Raw genomic sequence first — 18,505 nt, 5'->3', positions numbered from 1 at the left:
TACAATTTCCGTGAGTGTCGGTCGTTTTATTCAGGTGTCTCCCACCTTGATGGAGCTTTTTTGGTTTCGTTTTTATATAGGCGAGATGAAACATTAAATTCCTCAATTTCTCACATTACAGACATCGAATGTGCCCTCTTGAAGGCTTTCTGAGGACTCTAGGTAATCTAGATGTAATGAAAAGCGCTGTTTAGAACTAGGGTACCAGCCGCATCATAAATCGCACAGTGTGTGGAACCTCCGTAATTCACTCGTATCCTGCATAATTCTTATGAGCGCCTGCCATTATATTCAGGCGTTGCCCCTGCTTGCTTACTTACCCAGTTACTGAATGCCTTTGGCACTTACTGGAGTTACTCATTGCCTATGTCTGAACAATGAATCTCGCATGTGACTATCACATGCGTCCTCTGTCTTTCTCCTGTAACGTTAGAATAATACACTATGAATAAATAGCAGATGGTTTTTGATAGTAAGAGTATCTACTAGAGAAGCTGCGAAGATCCACACCTGCCAACTCAATGACTCACGAGTGAAATTGTCTTTAAACATTATTTCTTCGAACCTGAGCTATTTGAGAAACGGATGGTGAAGGTTAGTTTCTTTGTACCCAACCCTTCGTATATTTTACAGGAACGCGGCGCAATGTTGCACTTGAACGGATGATGGGGATTCGCTAAGAATATTTCAAAAAGTTTTGAAGACTTCTGTCTCTTACAACAGCATCTCAAGTGGGTTTTCAACCACCTTCTTGAGCTCCTTCATAAAGTCACCTGCTTTGGCACCGTCAATAGTTCTATGATCAAAAGTACCGGTGATGTTCATCTTGTCGTCAAAAGAGAAACCGTATTCGGCGCCAGCGTCTTCGACGGGTACTCTCTGCACGGTACCGATGGCCAGGATGGTGGACTGAGGAGGGTTGATGATGGAGGTGAAGAAGGAAACGGCGTTGTTCATTCCGAGGTTAGAGATGCAGATGGTTCCACCTTGAAACTCCTCGGGCTTCAACTTGTTGATCTTGGCGCGCTTGCCCAATTCTTTGATCTCTTGCGAAATGGAGATCAGGCCCTTGGAGTCGGCGTTCTTGACAATTGGAGTTAGCAAACCTTGTGGGGTGGCGACTGCCACAGACACGTCCACGTTTTTGAATCTGCGAATAACACCTTCAGCAGCCATCCAGTACGCGTTGGCATCAGGAACCCTTTGTGCAGCCACGGTGATGGCCTTGATGAGCATATCGTTGACGGACAATTTGTATTGGTCCTTGCCCGAGGCATTTAGAGACTGTCTCAATTTCAAGAGCTTAGAAACGGATATCTGTGACGAAACGATGTACGCTGGAGTGCCAGAGGTGGATTCCAATAGACGGTCGCCAATGATCTTTCTCATGGAAGTGATAGGGATGTCTTCGTACTGAGCAGCAGGACCAGAGGTACCGGCGGCTGGGGCGGCAGCGGCACCGCCAGCAGAAGAAGCAGAAGCAGGCGCTTTCTTCAAGTACTCTTCCACGTCGGATTTGGTGATTCTACCGTTGGGCCCGGTTCCGGTAACGGACTTGAGCGAAATGCCCTTGTCTAGAGCGATGGTCTTGGCCAATGGGGATGCGATGATTCTGTCGGTTGGGGCTCCAGAGCTTGATTTCTTTGTACCAGTAGCAGAAGACTTGGACGCAGACTGTTCGTCTTTCTTGGCACCTTCTTCAGGTTGTTTAGCTTCAGAAGCGGGTGCGCCAGCTGATTGTTCAGCACCGGCACCAGAATCCTCTGCGGTATAGTCCTTGAAAGCAGCAACATCGGCTTCGTTTTCGACGTACACGGCGATGGGCTTGCCCACTGGCAAATCTTTGGCGCCCTCCGGCACCAAAGTCTTGGCCAAAAACCCGTCTTCTTGGAATTCAAACTCCATTTGCGCCTTGTCGGTTTCGATTTCGGCCAAGACACAGCCGGGTTCCAACGAGTCACCCACTTTTTTCGACCACACGGCCAAACTTCCTTGCGTCATTGTGGGGGACAAAGCGGGCATTCCGATCACGGTGTGGGGAGGGTACGAGGCGTACGCTCTCAATTGCAGTTTTGCAGACCGCAGAACGGACGATCTGATGGTAGGGATCGTGCGTAGAAAAGCAGACATTGTTGTTGAAATGGTTATTATTATTATTATTAGTCAAGATCCAAGAACGAAACCACTATCAAAATGATCGTATTGGTCTGGAGTTTATTCACAAAGTATCAGAATGTCAAAATATCCAGTTTCTAATGGAAAATGGACGCAAAAATTCCTGGAAGTTCGCAAAAACTTAGAACAAGTGTATCACTTCTTCTGGTTACCCCACGACTCTGAATTTTTCTGTATATGTCAATCAAGCACTGCTCTTCAAGGCTGTAATGCTATTTTGCCACTATTTCAATTCAAAAACGCCTTTATCCTCGTTTTTCTCTCGTTTCTCTCGTTTTCGAGATATCTTTTATTCAAAGGGTCTTTCAATCAACCTCTTTTTTCCACCATTCCCATATTATATATAGGGACCCCCTCTATCGATCTTTCTCCTTTTATAGTAAGAGCATAGTTTTCTTCAGAAAGGCTGAAAAAAAATTTTAGACGGGTTTTTTCAGAAACAATGCAAACGACCAATGAGAGGCGGGAGTGGAGGGGGTCTTCTGGTACGAGGTGGTGGTTTGGTGATCTGTAGTTCGAAACTGGCGGGAAGTAGCATTTTGGTGGGATTGAAGTAGGCATATACAGTTTCACATTGGTTGATGGTGCTTGTAAATCGCGAACGCTCTCAAGTATTGGTGGTCTCCCTTGAGCGCTCTTGTAGTTCTCTTTGCTTAATTGATCGCTGGTACTCTGAAACTTCAATTTTGCTCGCACTCCTCTTCATTCAAGAGTGGTCGCTGATGCTAGCGATTAGTTGAGCTGCTAATAGCCATCTTCATTTTCACAATCAATCTCCTATGCTTGTCGTTCTCTCAAATGTTAAAGTAGGCTTGTCGCAGTCTTTCTTTAATTGATTTCTGATGCTCTCAACAAACCTCTTCGGCCACAACTGATCGCTGATGCTCTCAATTGTTCAGTCATGCTTGTCGTCCTCTCATTTGTAGCCCTTATTCGTACCAATTATCCAATGTCACAGCCTTTGGTGGAGCGGAAAACATCGCTGACATTGATTGCGAGCCCTTCCCTATGAAATCGTCTTCCCACGCAATTGCAACAGCATCCGTACTCTTGTCCAGCAAAGTCTGAGCCGTTTGCCAAGAAAATCGAACCATGTGAGAAGGCCATCCCAGAAGCTCAGTTCTATTCGATTTTAACCACTCACTGGTTTTCCCATCCGAAGGGTACCCAGAACCTATAACTTCATCTGGACTAGTCTTGAGTAAATCCACTAAAACGTCACGGGTCACTTTGGCAACAACACTTGCTACACTCACCACACAATATAACGAATCTGCTTTCTTAGCCACCGTGAATTTGATATTTGGGAAATTGGACTCCAGTTTCTGTTGATATGAAGCTGGGGGACCCACTGTGTCGACGTAAACATGTTCAATGGAAACTCCTTGTTCTATCACACCTCTTATCAAAGCCATTGTCGCGTCATGGGCCTGACTATTCAAGTTATAGTTCTTTTCCGGAGGAAATCGCAACATACCACTTGAAATATCGCAAGCAGTGATACAAGTCGTTGCGTAGCCCACTTGATCAATCTCTCCGGTGTACATACGATGGAAAAGGTCCCTTCTAACCGGATCTGTGAGTTTTTTAGAGTCGTCAAACGCGTAACGTTTCTTCAAAATTTCGTCTTGATATTCTCTCGTACAATAACTTATCCCATAAACCATGGGTCCAATAACCGGTCCACGTCCTGCTTCATCAACACCAAGTATTACTGGTGTTTTAGACTCTCTTATAGCTTTAGGAACTTCAGAATAGTAGGTTCGCGTGTGTAAAGAATCCTTTGACTCAACGACAGTAGGCGGTAAAGAAGCCTCTAAATTTAGCGAGGTCTGGTCAATTCCAGACTTCATAGGTGTGGCCATTCTTACAGTAATGTAGAGAACGCTCAATTGATCTCTCTATGCTTCGGCATTGGTAATTCAATGTAAGAATGAAATTGACAACTTCCTTATATACAATATATATACTAATTCAAAGATCAATCTCGAGGAGCTAACAGGTAAGAATTTCAAAGAAAGCTCCATTGACAACTATTTGAAGGTCAACATCTAATCTTCTGAAATGCTATAGTTGGAATGCTACAAAATCTGAATACTACATATATGCCTGAACTTTATTGTCTTTCAACGTCATCTATCGTGCCAAAACTTAATACTCGTTCTATCCTTGAGTTTCCCGTTAGAAGCATGCATAATCGGTCAATACCTAGGCCAAATCCACCAATGGGGGGCATCCCCCATTTCATTGCCTCCACGTAGCCGGTATCCACCGCCAGGGACTCGTCGTCACCGTAATTGTCGTGGGCTTCCTGCTGAGCTATGAACTTCTGCAATTGCAAAACTGGCGAGTTTTCCTCCTCATAAGCGTTAATGTACTCCTTGCCATGTATAAATACTTCAAACCGTTTGCTCGTAAATAGGTTGTCATCCGGGTTTCCCTTTGCCAAGGGAGACATGATTGTGGGGTGATGATATATCAAAGTAGGTATCATACCCATGCAATGTTTGGTTTCGATGAAACGGCCACATACAATGTTCAGGATTTGCTGTGGGGACTTTCCGTTTGCTTCGATGTTGATCCCCTTGGAAGAAAAAGCCGCTTCAATATCGTCGGAGTTCGAAAGGTCCACGTTTCGCAAATCCACGCCGGTCTCCTGTAGTAAAGTGGGTAAGAACTCAACACGGTTGAATTTGGTACCATTGTTCTCAAAAGCGTCTTTTAATTTCCGTGCTATCGGAGTATCGACGCTGTTCAAGACATGCATATAGAGTTTTTCGCTGAGTGCAATCAAATCCTCCATGGATGCGTAGGACTGATAAAACTCCAACGTAGTGAACTCTGGACTGTGAGTTGCATCGACGCCCTCGTTACGGAATACTTTGCCGATTTCATAAATGCGATCCAATCCGCCAACAATTAATCGTTTGAGCCATAATTCCGGTGCGACTCGCAATTCAAGAGTTTTCTGGGTACTTTGTGCGCGCGTCACGAAAGCCCGAGCCGCAGCGCCGTTAGATTTTGGTGACAAAATCGGAGTCTCGACTTCCAAAAATGATCGAGAATTGAGAAATTCACGAATTGCAGATAAGATTCGGTGCCGTGTGATCAAGGAGGTGTATCCATTCACTTGATAATCCAAAGCACGGTTTTGATTGCGTTTCACAAGGTCATTCAATTTGGGAGGCAACGCTTGCAATGCTGGTGCAAGAATTTGGACCATCTGAGTGCATTTCAGCGACAGCGTGCGCTCTCGTTGTGAAAGACCTGGGAACCCTGGGGCCTGTATATGATCGCCGGGTTTCAACCCTTGGACGTGCTGGAAAAATGCCTCTTTTGTCAATGGCGGGATTTTGGTATCGTGGGTGTGTTGGAGCATCACATTGTAATTGAGAATCAGTTGCGTGGAGTTCTGAGCATTGCCTACATCGATGAAACACATATTTTTACCTGCCAGACGTATCGAACTGATTCGTGCACGCAGAACTTCCCTGGCGTTCGTGTCGTCGGTCTTCAAATTCGCATATTTTTGCTTGAAGTGCGCTATGGAAGAGGTCGCTGCCTCGAGCTTTGACAGAGATGGGTAGAACAAGTTTTGATTCTGTGAGATGGCTTCGTTTCTTGCGGTGAAATCCACGGTGTGGTGGGTCTGTAAAGATCGAGAGGCAGCTCGAAGCCTTGATGTGAGTGAACGACCCAGCATTTTTGGTGCTTTTTCCGGAGTCGTGAGGGCATCGAGCACATCAATGGGCAAGCAATTGGTTGTAATGATGGATCTTTAAACCGGTTATGATAATTTTGGGGTCACGTGTGGTATGGATTTGAGACGAATTCAGCACTATAGAATGACCTGATCTTTGTTCTGAATCTGTGGTATTGGAGCGCGTAACCCATTTTAGCTTAGGGTTATTCGCTAACCTGAACTAAACGTTTTTTTTGGTTTTTGTTCGACAGTGATGGTAAAAAGTGATATCTTGCAAGAAGCTCAAAAATCCAGAGTGATGCCAAATCCAAGAGTAAACTACACCAAATAGTGCAAGCTTTGGCATTTATTTTACCATCAACTAATCTTCGGACTACAACGGTGAGGACCCCCTTCGTGAGTTGATTTCCTGCCGAGTGCGCATTCTGCCAGTTTATTGAACTTTTTCATGTTAATGACGCCAATTGGCATTTTGACACACTGGACGTGAGAACAAGTACAAGTACCAAAAGAAGCAAATGATTGAATGTCATGATTTCGCAACCTGTTGTGGTGAACAGTTTGTGAGTGTTCTGTGCTATAGGCTGGTTCTCTAAACTTCAATTCTACAACGTCTTGCGAAGCGTTCCCGAACCGCACAGCTATCCTACAGTTAAACAGAGCATTGCTTTTCTACACTTTTACACAGCATTGGCTGACCTATTCATCTACGAGATTTGATGGGCGTTTTCCGGCCCTGCGCACCAGCTAAAGTGTTCATTTTCGCTCAGTCGTGTGTTAATAGATGTTTTCCGATTACTGTAATTAAACAGTCTCAATACGATAACGCAGTAATTGATGATCATCTTCGCGAACAGGTAACAAGAGAAAACCCATTGTGAGAAAATATGCCAACTTCTGTTGGCCAGTACAGTTTCACAATGGGCTTGGAGAGACAGAGAGTTAGTGTCTGGAGAAGAAGAACATGTAGAGGAAGAGGTTAAGTTCTACAGAGAAAGATTTGATTTTTATATGACACGAGAAACAGAGTTCGGGTAACGAAACTGGTTGGTCGACTTCGAAAAAAAAAGGTCTTACCCGGATTCGAACCGGGGTTGTTCGGATCAGAACCGAAAGTGATAACCACTACACTATAAAACCTGGTTGTTGATATTTAACAGAATTAGGCCTAATATTAGGAAAACAAGATGTCATATGTTATCAGTAAGTCTTATAATATATGACATATTAAGAAGATCACAAGAGCCTGTGAAGGCAACCCATCAAGACAATAACAAGATGTTGCAGAAGATAATGACAAGACGTTGAAGACACACTTGATAATGAGATAAGATCCTTATGGTCAAATGTAGGGGAGGATCGATGAATCTCACAAGAATGGAACTCTTTATGCTCAGATTTCAAAATGCAAAAAAGGCGGGGTCATCGCCCCTCAGGCAACGGGCATCTCATGCGTAAAGAGGTCAAGTAGAGAATCATACATAAGAACTAAAAAGCTCCAGACCATTCTCGTACTCAAATAAGTCGAAGTTCTCGCTAACCCACCTTTCCTTCGGATCACATTTGGTAGCGTCGGTAGAATAGGCCAAAACAATGCAGCATATAATCTCACACTGAAATAAGAGCAACAAGTGCAGCTGTGACAGCCTACGAGCTTACCCAGCTTGACACCATATTTGCAGGCGATGCAGATACAGTTGATGCGTTCTTGATTGAACTGAATCTCCCCTGGATGTTGAACATATAACCTACAATCGAATGAAGATTGCAACTCTTTTGGAGAATATACAAGAGGAAGCAGTTTTATGGCTATGCTCGTACACAAACCTTGCGAGATCCAAGGAAGATCCAGATATGTTGCTGTTCGACAACTTCATCCACGCTCTCATAAAGACGTATAGAGCATCATTGGCTTCCTCTGTAGTATTCAAGAAATGGATCACACTGAGACAGACAGGTTTACTAAGGACCTAGAGTAAAGGATTTCTTAGATTATTGGCTGCTTAGCCGAGACAGGGCTTTACCAGATCTCTACGTCGCAAACGTATACACAGCAGGGTTAAAGGATGCCATAACACAGGATGTTAGAATCGAATCACCACCGAGCTTGTTTGAAGCCATTCAATACGCTGTTGCAAGTACTGAAAAGTTGGGAGAGTTTTATTCAGAAAAAGGAAGAACGTATGGGATCAGAAATGAGGATGCTGTGGAAATCGATGAGTTTGGGACAAAGAAAAGTCACTTCCGGAGCCGGAATTCAGCAAAGAAGAATACGCAGTATTGTATCGAACGGAATCTGTGTCCTCGGTGCAGAAAGCCTGGCCATTAGATAAGAACTGTCGGAAGACCAAACAGATAACTCTCTGAGAAATTTCCGATCTAAGACCATCGCCAGTTACGCGAGGCGAGTTTCGCGAGGTATTGGTTATTCACTTAAAAAAATCAAAGGACCAAAAACAGTATAAAACAAATCAGACCCAAGAATTCAGGATTTTAAAGAGAGCTAGACTTTTTGATTCCGTACTTGCGGATTTTATCGAAGATCTACGTTTAAAATCATATTGGGATTCTTCACTCCAGGTGTGGTATCGAAAGAAATGTCGTTCACTGAACGTGCTCCAAAGGTAAAGTTCGATTGGCAGTTTACGAATTATGAGATCGATGCATAAGTAACCGAAGGCATATCACACCCAATCGTTGTAGGTCAATATTGGAAGATTCACCACACAGGAAAAGGAAAATTTTGGTGGGAGAAGCATTGACATCAAGCTGAACGGAAGACTACCGCGGATGCATCGCATCGACTTACGCCAAAGATTGAGTGCGTAGTACACAAAATGATCGAAGATTTACTCTTAGGGGTTTCATAACACCTCCATAGCTCATCAATTTGTGCTAGTCAAGGAGAAGGACGATACCGATGGAAGGTGTGTTGACTATCGGAGGAGAGGATTCAACTTTTTAAGTACACGTTGAAGCATTACTGACTTAAATAGACGATGCACAAATCCTCTCCACACTTGATACCTAGTGCGTATCAGTTCTGAGATTCACATTCTTTTGTGTCTATCTTGATGACACATTACATTCTCAAGTTCTAAGGAGGAACATTGGGGGCACTTGGAGGAAACTTGGGAAGATTTTGAAATACAATCCATTGCCAAATCGAAGAAGTACCATTTTGCCAAATAAAGTAGAGTTTTGGTACACTGTTGAAGCCAGTAGTCTATTATCGAAAGTTCACCACATTGCTCAAAACTCATCATTGGGCTTATTGAAGAGAAGAGGCGTGGGCTACATCACAAGAATAATCCTCGAAACCACTTTGGAAACCTTTGATGGACAAACCGATGCTTGTGAACTACAGATGAGAAGAATTCTGTTGAAATAGAGACTGTCGTAGTCTACTTGCACTAAAGAATATGCGCAAACCAAGTGACACACTGGGATAATACCAATTTGATTTTGAGTTTTACTAGGAGACAGGATGCCATTTCAAGGGTCGAATATGCAATAGAATTGAATGTCCTTGGAACATTTCGAAAACAGATCCAGGGAATTGGGTCGTGGTCGGGAAGAGTGATGCTTTGGGTGCTACAGATCTAAAGTAATTAAAGTTAATAGGGAACACAAATGCAGTGGTTTCAGGAAGTACAAGAGGAGATTAAAACTGTTTGGAGTTTCGTGAGAAATTCACGTACAAAGATGATTCGTGTTCCGAAGAGCAAAGGCCCCCAAGCGTTTCATGAAACCCCTTGAATGAAGTCTATCATAATTACCACATCATACATGCGAAGACAGTCAATAGCGCTGCGAGAACTTGAGTTTATGAAGACTCAACGACCCTAAAAAAAAAATGCCATTATTGATTCCAATAAGACACTGTGACTTATCAGTGGACTTTATCCCAGGATTACCAGATTGATGATTCTACTGGTGGTGGGTTGATTTTTCAATTGATCTCATGCCGAATAGGTGGATCATGGATCGTTTATCTGATGTTGAAATTCATATTTGCTCACCATGGGTTTTCAGGAACAAGCTGCAGGGACATCAGATTCATGTCAAACGATTGGGAATTACGCAAACAATATCATTGAGCAAACGCCTAGAGACCGATGGGAGAACGAGACGATGCAATGAGACACTCAAGCAACATGAAACACGGGATAAATTATTATTTCTTGGTTGAGAGTGCCGACTCAATCCAACACCGTTAAAAACAATCAAACCATTAGAAGCCAGAAGTGTAAGCACACCTGAGTCAGTCGCGAAATCAGAGCTAGACGAAAAAGCCACTTCGATAAAATCAAATTGGAATAGAAATATTGAGGAATGCAAAGTAAAGGAATTTAGACCTCACTTTAGGAAAGAGACTATGACATGCATACTTCAAGAAGACCATACCAGAAAACACAACTGATTTATATGGATCCTTACCACTAAGTCAAAAGAATAAATGAAAATTCTTTTGAATTAGACTTACCATCTGCGACAAGGCACAGAAGAGATCAGTAAATCAAAGAAAGATCCAGTGGGCATACAGAGAGGATCTCAAGGATTACAGAGAGTGTGACTGTTGTAGAACACAACGAACAGAAAATATTTCACTAGTTGAGAAGACTTCGGGTGAAATTGAATAATTTGGAGCGTCTGCGATGGCTAGGAGTATGAGCGGTTGAAAGCAACAGCGATAGTCACTAGTACAGCAAAACGATTGAGAGCGACAGCGATCAATTCTGAATGGTTGAGGAAGCTACGAGAGCTACAGCGGTGTCCACTAGTATACCCCAACTAACTGTTCGCTGACGTTTTCAGTTGATACTCGGTTGTGAAGCATTGAGAAAGTTTACAATACAATAATTCAACTTATCGCCGACGGTCCCAGTAGCGATGATTACTAGTATAGATAAACGATTGATTGCTGACTCTCTCATCTGTGATTATTAGAGAAGGCTACTAGAGTGTCGGCGGTGACTATAAGCATAAGCGTCAGTGATTAAGTGTAAATCATTGATAAAACTAGTTTTATATCTGAACACCCACCGCTTACGTTCTCAGTTGATGCTCTCCGTTGTAAATAGTTGAGACATTAAAAAAAACAGCTTGGCAAGTAATGGGTGTCACATTCAGTGAATATTGCTTATAATATAGCTAAACAGTTGAGCAACTAAGCACTAACACTCTAAGTTGAAAAGGTTGCTAAAGAATTAAGCAAGTTATGGCTGGTGCTCTGAGTAGTTTAAAAGAATACCACTCAAGTAAAACAACCTTTTGTTGACGCTCGGTAGCTGTGGTAACTAGTATTGCTAAACAACTGAGAGCGTTGGGGATTAGTTCAATAATTGTCATGGCAACTTTTAGCCGCTGACGCGCTCACTGACGCTCTCGATAAAAAGGCCTTTGATAACGAGTACAGCTAATTGAATAACTGCTATCGCTTATGGAATTCTAAATAAGCTACTTGTAAAATTGAACAATCGGGAGTCATTGATGATTATTAGTATTCAGAACTGATCGCTGATGCTCTCGGTAGAGAAGGCTTCTAGTATAGCTAAACAACTGATCGCTGGCGCACTCGGTAGATACTTCTAGTATAATTAATCAACTGAAAGCTAATGTTAGTAGGTAACGCTACTTATACAGTTTCTTAGATGATTACTGACGCTCTCATTTATGAACAGTTGATTATAATTACAGTATAGCTAAACGATTTCACAACTAATCGCTAATCCTCTTATATGAAAGTTATTGACACAGTTCCTCAACTGATCGGTAACACTCGCCTTAAGTAAGCTACTTGTACAATAAATTGTTTGATCGGTGACGCTCTCACTTTTAAACAGTAGATAATATACTTACAGTATAGCTAAATAATTGATCGTTGAGACTCTCAATTAAAAGTAACCCATACAGTTTTCTACTGATCGCTGACGCTATCAGCAGAGAAGGTTTGTAGTATAGCTAAATAATTTCTAGACTGAGCGCGAACGTTCTCATTTAAGAATAGTGGATAAACTTATAGTATAGCCCAACAATTCACAACTAATTACTGACGCTCCAATTAAGGAACAGAATATAGTTACAATACATTTAATCAACTGATCGCTAAAGGTTTCAGTAGGGAATGCTTCAAGTGCGATTAACTAACTTTTCGTTGAGACACTCAGTTGAAAGTTGCCCGCAGTTTCTCTACTGAGAGCGTCAGCGATCTGTAGATGGAGCTTCATGTACAATTAACCAACTTTGCTGACGCTTTCAATTCAAAGTCATCAACAGAGTTTCATGACTGATCACTAACGCCTTCGGTAGAGAACTTGGCAGAGGAGGACTTTGGACTAGCTAAACACTTAACAACTGATCGCTGACACTCAGTTGAGAGTTACCAATGCGATTTCTCTACAGATCACTGACGCTCTCACTTAAAGATTATCAATACTCTTTCTGGCTGAAGCTCTCAGTAGGTGATATGAAGGTACAATTTCACGACTGGTCGCTGAAAATCTCAGAAAAGAATGTTTACAGTATAACTAAACGATTAATGGCTGACGCCTAAGTATTGAGGCTCGACTACGTCAGCAGAGTTCGAATTAAACTGCTTCGTTTGCTCAGTCATGATTTGCTCTAAGTGAATGGTTATGGTTATGGATTCTACTTATTTCTACGCAGTTCTTTTGGTTATAAGTTTGGTACATTCTCTTTGACCAAACCACGGATATTCAATCGATTTTTGGAGCAACAATAGCAAACAGTAGGTGACGTTCTGGAACTCAGCCAGTAGTACGAATTACTTGATGGAAATCCTGCATAGCGTTGACGTATTGTTGGTTCATATCTTTAGGATTGGTATATTTCGCCTTAGCGCTATATATGTCATTTGGACTAATGTGTCTGATTACGTAATCAGCACTGAACCATATAGTTTACCAATCCCAACAGTAAGTGTTACTTATACAATCAAGTGAGAGCGTCAGCGATCAGTTGAAGTTTACCATTACAGTTTGTCTGCTGATCGCTGACGCCTTTAGTAGTAAGTGCTACTTATACAGTCAACTGAGAGCGTCAGCGATAAGTTGAAAGTTACGATTACAGTTCCTCTGCTGATCGCTGACGCTCTCAGATGACAATAACCCGTACAATTTCTCTACTGATCGCTGACGGTCTCAGTACGTAAGTGCTAGTTACTATTACAGCTTCTCTGCTGATCGCTGACGCTCTCAGTTGGAAGTAACCCGTACAATTTCTCTACTGTTCGCTGACGCTCTCAGTACTTAGTGCTACGTTTACAATTTCTCAACTGATCGCTGACGCTCTCAGTTAAAAGCTACCCATACAATTTCTCTACTGATCGCTGACGCTCTCAGTAGATAATACTCCCTCCATTCTCTACTGGTTGTCTCAATAACGTGAAATACACGTGTAAACGTTACACGTGCATCTCACGTGCACTCTCCCATCCCCGTACACAACGACACTCCCTCTATCTTTTCTCAAATTCCACAAAAAAAAAAGGGTTAAAATAATTTTGTGTGTGTGTAATATTTTTTTTTTGTCTCTCTCCCTCTCTCCCAAATTTTTTTTTTAAAAAGCCATACTTTGAAATTAAAATGTGATAATAGATAATAATAATAATTTAACATGTTAAATTCAATTTCATGTATAATCTAATCCGAACAAGGTCCTGAATTTTGAGGAGACTGGGAAATACGGAAAATTGGAGCGAATATCCGAATATTAGCGAGTTTTCCAGCCTAAAATTGCTGTTTTGAAGTCCAATACTTATCGGTACGTGTTTCTCGCAACTGTAGGCTTTCTTTTGCAGGTGTTTTGACGTTTCTACGACCACCAACTCTACAAAGCCCTCGTTTCCCAAAAAACACATAACCACCACGACCACGACCACGACCACGACCATGGACTCAGCTGTCGACGACGAAGCTCAACACCCGCAGATTTTCGAACGCAACGTCCAGGACTCGTACCAACGGGTGCCCCAGGCAGAACGGCCAGGCACGCTATCGCGTGCCGGCTCGTTCGCCGGCTCTTTTGCCAGTTCTCGTCGAAACTCGCAACATCGAGGATCGTTGTCGTTGTCGAATGGCGGCTCGCAACCCGCGGTTCAAGCGTCGGGATCCATTTCCAACGCCCCTGCCCATCACACGCTCGAGGACCTGGTCGCTCCCGCCTTGGACGCCTCGGCGTCGATCGTGACAGACTCCCAAACGGACCTCGATAACGTGGAAATGATTTATTCCGGTCGTAACTCGACCATCGGACTGGACCGTGCTTTGGGACGCACACGTACAAACTCAAACTACAATTTGCCTCAATTGTCGCGCGCCAATAGTAACGCCAGTACTGCCAGTGCTGTTAGCATGGCCAGTGTGAATTCCAACGCCAGTGACGTGAGCAACTGCAGCAACTGTACATCCACCACTTCCGATCGGCCTCGCATCTTGCGTTTCTATTCGTACGCAGATATGATCTCGGACGAAAACGCTCAAAATAGACGGCCCTCCCTTAGTCAATCGGCTTCCAGTTCATTACTACGCAGTCAAACTCCGCAACCTGCATTTTCCAATCCTTTCCACAACTCCATTAATCGTCGGGCTTCTGGCTCGTCTTCTTTGGGACTTGCCGTTCCACCACAGCGTAATAGTGGATCACAACTTAGAAGTGCGGCTAGATCCCCTTCATCGCGGGTTTCTTCACCAACGTTTGGTCCTTCAAATAATTCCGTACCAAGGCCCAAAAACAAATTCACAATTGAAAGTAGTGGTAGTGATTGTTCTACCAGCGAAGGTGAAAATGAAGAAGATTCCGATCATGAAGCTACGGCAACATCACCCAACTCACGTTCTGCCATGTATGGCGCAACAAATCCAGCAAGCTCGCAAACGCTTTACAATACCGTAACGGGACCTCGTTTGACAAGAACATCTACTCAAAACAGTTTCAAAAAAGTGCGCCCTGTTTACAAGACCCGTACATGTTCGAATGCAAGTTCCGTTTCACCTTTTTTGAATGCAAATCGGGCTTTAAACACTCATCCAACTCCTGCGCAAAACATGAACGATGTATTGTATGATGACGGCTTACAAACCAACACCGTTAGTGATGTTTTACGTCAAAAAATCAGTAATGCCAGTGGAGTGTGATTAAGTTGGGAACTTGAGCTCTTCGGGGCTCAACCATGAGTTGAAATTTTGGCTTTTAATGGTTTCATTTTGGGTAAATAACGTAACATCTTTGAACACAGCAAAGGGACAAAAAAGCTGTTTTCTATTCATATAAAGGTTAAGCAAATATGAGAATAATTTTCTAAGGAATATTGTAGAAAGAAGGTAGGAACGCTCGCAGACACTGATCCGTGAAATTGGTCTGCTGCCACGTACACGTTACTTTGTTTTATCTCCCTCCCGTTAATCACTCATTTCTATAGGTTTGGTGAATTCTATTTACCATTACCATCAATCTATGCATTAGTTTAGTATCCTTATTTACTGTGTGAGCGCTCACAGGTAGTCCTTTCTGCTTGCAGTTCTGACGAACCTTCTTAGTTGCCATTCCACATCTGCATCTTTGTTGTCTAACGTGCCGAGTCTTAATTCGAACAATCGCATTTCAAACCTGGGACCAACTTCGGCCAATTCCACGCCTTCCCGTGTTCTCACATAAACGTGCTGTCTAACACTGATAAAATCGCCACGGTTCGCAAATGTGATAACTCGAGCGGAATCTTTTTTCGGACCCGGTGGGAACATGTGCTTTAACACCGTAACTACTCGCTGTCCCAATGGAGTGGTGAAGTTATCGAAAATTAGATGTGGATTTACCTCACTCTGATTTCCAGCGTTCAGTATGTCGTGTCTTAACACCACATTGTGTAGTGTGAAATATGCGGTGGGTCCATGCGGAAAATGTGATATTGTCAGAGAAGTTGGAACACCTCTATGTTCATGTAGCACAACCAGGTCAGAAGTCCCTGATTTTTTGCATGCATCCACCAACGAAGGCATCACATAGTTACCTCTATTAAGCCTCACGGCAGTAGGGAATAATAACCGGATTTCTTTGGCGAACTGTGAAAGTCTTGTGCTGGGGTCTCTCGACGTTGTGACAATAACTTTAGGGTCCGCTAGTCCACTCGTGGCGCTGTATTCATCATCTATTGTCTCTTGCACCGTCTGATCATATTGAAAATCCTTTTGTAGCTGTTCATCGTCTGCTATGTCCTTTGGAAGCGGTTTCCCCTGCGCCAACGCCTGTTTTATAAGTTGTCGTTTTTCTTGCAGTTGCGAGTCGCGTAGCTCCTCCGCCTTGCGGTATAAATACTCCCTGCGTTCACGAGCCTGTCTTCTTATCATTTCTATGCCTTTGAATAGTGTAGATTTGAGAGCTTTCCTGTATCAAGCGGTTGTTGTACTAAGCTCATCGCATCTCATCGCATCGAACTAGTAATAGCCATTTTCTAAAATTTTTCAAATCAAGCTTGAGTGACATAATCACAAAGCACGCGATCAGACGTATAACATGATATGAAGTTTCCTGGGTACTCCAGATTTGATATCCACTCCAGTTTCAACCTCTTACTGCTCAAGCGCCTATTGGCGATCACTCAATGCTCTAGAAAGATATTGCTCTTCAGACAGTTCCACCCGAGTCTTCAAAAATGAATTCGTGCTTCTTTTCGAAGGTATATCCATAGATTCCCGTCTTTTGAAAGGTACTGGTTTTGCAGATGACGGGGACGATGACAACGACGATTTTGCCAGACGTTGTTGGTGGACGTTATTGGGTAGAAACATATGCGTGGACAGAGCAGTGGGCAAAATGGTTTGGGCCGTTGGAGGTGCGTTGGATTCGTGTTTATAACGCTGTCGTGTGGAATCTGATATTATGCTGCTGAAACTGCCGCGTTGATTGGAGATGTAACTTGTACCAGGGTGCCCATGCGGATGGGTGGCGGCCGCTTTATCGTGTATCATTGCTTCATTAATTGCGGAAAGGCCTCCCTTCCATGAACTTGACGGCGTAACGTCACCAACTGCAGTGACACTACTTTTTTCGAGCGTCGGGTGTTGTACACTCACGGAACTCATGATAGGTAAAGCCGGCTTTTTGGGCATCTCGTTGAGAAATAGCCCGCTAAGTAGGCTTCGTTTGGGATCTTGTTTGTCCGAAGACGGTGAAGTTGTGCCCCTACTAGTGATGGTCTCGCGAGAAAACATAAGTTTGTCCCATTGTTTTTGGTAATACCGCTCATCTTCGTCTTCGTCGTACACTTCGGAGTCGTCAGAAAATGAGTTCCAATCAGACTCTTCTTCGTCACTGCTATAGAAAGTACCGTTGTGCGAAGAATGAGTGCCTGTCGTCGATTTTGGTTGCGTAAGTGGTGCCCCAAACAAAGATTTGGGTTTCTGATCTGGTTGATGCTCACCAGTGCCACGAGGCACTTTGTCGTTACTTCTAGTAGCAAACAAACTGCTAGTGGATTGCGTTTGATGTGGAAAACGCTTTGTATGCTTTTTGGGCCGCGTATCATCGGTTTCTTCAGGCATCGCAGCCTTCGTGGTATTTGTTCGCGGGAGGGTGGTGTCCTTTTTCTTTCCAGCTGGTGTTTGAGCATCAACAAAGCCGCCCAATACAAGGTGCTGATGAGGCTCTGGGGACGTCACTCTGGATCCACCATCTGATCCCAGAGTGAATCGTACATTGCCCTGACCTGTCTGCGGGCGGGCTAACGACAGTTCGTGAGGTCTATGTACGCCACGTTTGGCCTGCAAATCGCTTGTGGCTCTTGCTGGAATATGTCCAGTAGCAGAAGGATAATTAGAACTTGCGTGATGCTGATGTTGATGGTGGTGGTGATTACTGTGAGGTTGTTGTGAGTGTTGTTGTTGTTGCCCCGTGGGGCTTTTCATCGCACTCATAATTTGCAGAGGCTGCAGTTTCTCCATTGATTGTCGGCCGTGCTCGGGAAACTGTGGATTCTGAGCAGGGTTGATCACCCTGTAGAGGTTTTTCACACCGTCCCGTTTTTTAGATTTATTGAGTTCGTGATCCTTAAGCATTGCCTTGTTCATTATCCGCCAACTGAGGTTCCGTAGACGTTCTCCCTGCTCCAAAGCGTTACTGTTCCGTATCAGCGTCGTGTACAGATCCAAGCTGTCAAACAACGGCAGCTTTGCTGCCGTGAATAAACTGGGAGCCACTTTCAAAAACGTATCCTTCTTCGAACCTCTCATATCTTCAAACACAATCGGTCCATTCTGACCATTTCTTTCATTTGTTGTTGCGTGTTTCGGGCTTTTAAATGTAGTTTCCTTGCCCTCTGTACTGCTCATCTTCTAATTCGTTCCAGCACTTAACTGCTCCACACAACCAGCAAGTTGTGTTCGACCCACACTAGCGCTTTCTTGGCTCAGACTAGCAGTTACTTATTATGCAAAGCTTAATGAAAACGCTAAGCTATTGTGTTATATTCCAAGTTCACAAGACCTTTCAGTATCTTTCTTTCACTTCGATGATTTTAGAATTCATTTTGGTTAACACATGAAATTGATTTTAATTAACCCACAACTTACTTCTACCTAACCAATACGAAACCAAGAACTTGCTTGATCT

At 43.3% G+C, this 18,505-nt stretch overlaps 6 protein-coding genes and 1 non-coding gene across 7 annotated transcripts, besides 1 other annotated feature; 1 reads left to right on the top strand and 6 right to left on the bottom strand.

Moving 5' to 3' along the window:
* Positions 1-714: 714 nt before the first annotated feature.
* Positions 715-2,130, bottom strand: LAT1 (LALA0S04e08482g1_1; the record flags this gene model as incomplete). The annotated part of the gene is made up of 1 exon (XM_022772945.1): positions 715-2,130. One exon carries the CDS (start codon positions 2,128-2,130, stop codon positions 715-717), a length of 1,416 nt encoding a protein of 471 aa, XP_022628358.1.
* A 974-nt stretch (positions 2,131-3,104) lies between these two features.
* RNH201 (LALA0S04e08460g1_1) lies at positions 3,105-4,040 on the bottom strand (the record flags this gene model as incomplete). Its single annotated transcript, XM_022772942.1, has 1 exon — positions 3,105-4,040. The coding sequence occupies one exon, from the start codon at positions 4,038-4,040 to the stop codon at positions 3,105-3,107; it is 936 nt and encodes a 311-aa protein (XP_022628357.1).
* Positions 4,041-4,291: 251 nt separating this feature from the next.
* On the bottom strand, positions 4,292-5,878 carry MSK1 (LALA0S04e08438g1_1; the record flags this gene model as incomplete). The annotated part of the gene is made up of 1 exon (XM_022772941.1): positions 4,292-5,878. The coding sequence occupies one exon, from the start codon at positions 5,876-5,878 to the stop codon at positions 4,292-4,294; it is 1,587 nt and encodes a 528-aa protein (XP_022628356.1).
* Positions 5,879-6,946: 1,068 nt separating this feature from the next.
* LALA0_S04e08416r lies at positions 6,947-7,018 on the bottom strand. The gene has a single exon. It is a non-coding gene; the product is annotated as a tRNA-Gln (tRNA).
* Positions 7,019-7,606: 588 nt separating this feature from the next.
* Positions 7,607-10,492: a mobile genetic element (Ty3 relic copy).
* A 3,299-nt stretch (positions 10,493-13,791) lies between these two features.
* MLF3 (LALA0S04e08394g1_1) lies at positions 13,792-15,036 on the top strand (the record flags this gene model as incomplete). Its single annotated transcript, XM_022772940.1, has 1 exon — positions 13,792-15,036. One exon carries the CDS (start codon positions 13,792-13,794, stop codon positions 15,034-15,036), a length of 1,245 nt encoding a protein of 414 aa, XP_022628355.1.
* A 357-nt stretch (positions 15,037-15,393) lies between these two features.
* Positions 15,394-16,245, bottom strand: IMP4 (LALA0S04e08372g1_1; the record flags this gene model as incomplete). The annotated part of the gene is made up of 1 exon (XM_022772939.1): positions 15,394-16,245. The coding sequence occupies one exon, from the start codon at positions 16,243-16,245 to the stop codon at positions 15,394-15,396; it is 852 nt and encodes a 283-aa protein (XP_022628354.1).
* Positions 16,246-16,482: 237 nt separating this feature from the next.
* MKS1 (LALA0S04e08350g1_1) lies at positions 16,483-18,225 on the bottom strand (the record flags this gene model as incomplete). The annotated part of the gene is made up of 1 exon (XM_022772938.1): positions 16,483-18,225. One exon carries the CDS (start codon positions 18,223-18,225, stop codon positions 16,483-16,485), a length of 1,743 nt encoding a protein of 580 aa, XP_022628353.1.
* Positions 18,226-18,505: the final 280 nt, after the last annotated feature.

The sequence above is a fragment of the Lachancea lanzarotensis genome, scaffold LALA0S04 (assembly GCF_000938715.1).
Source record: "Lachancea lanzarotensis genome assembly LALA0, scaffold LALA0S04, whole genome shotgun sequence".
Classification (NCBI taxonomy): domain Eukaryota; kingdom Fungi; phylum Ascomycota; class Saccharomycetes; order Saccharomycetales; family Saccharomycetaceae; genus Lachancea; species Lachancea lanzarotensis.
This window is presented reverse-complemented; position numbering and strand designations above follow the sequence as displayed.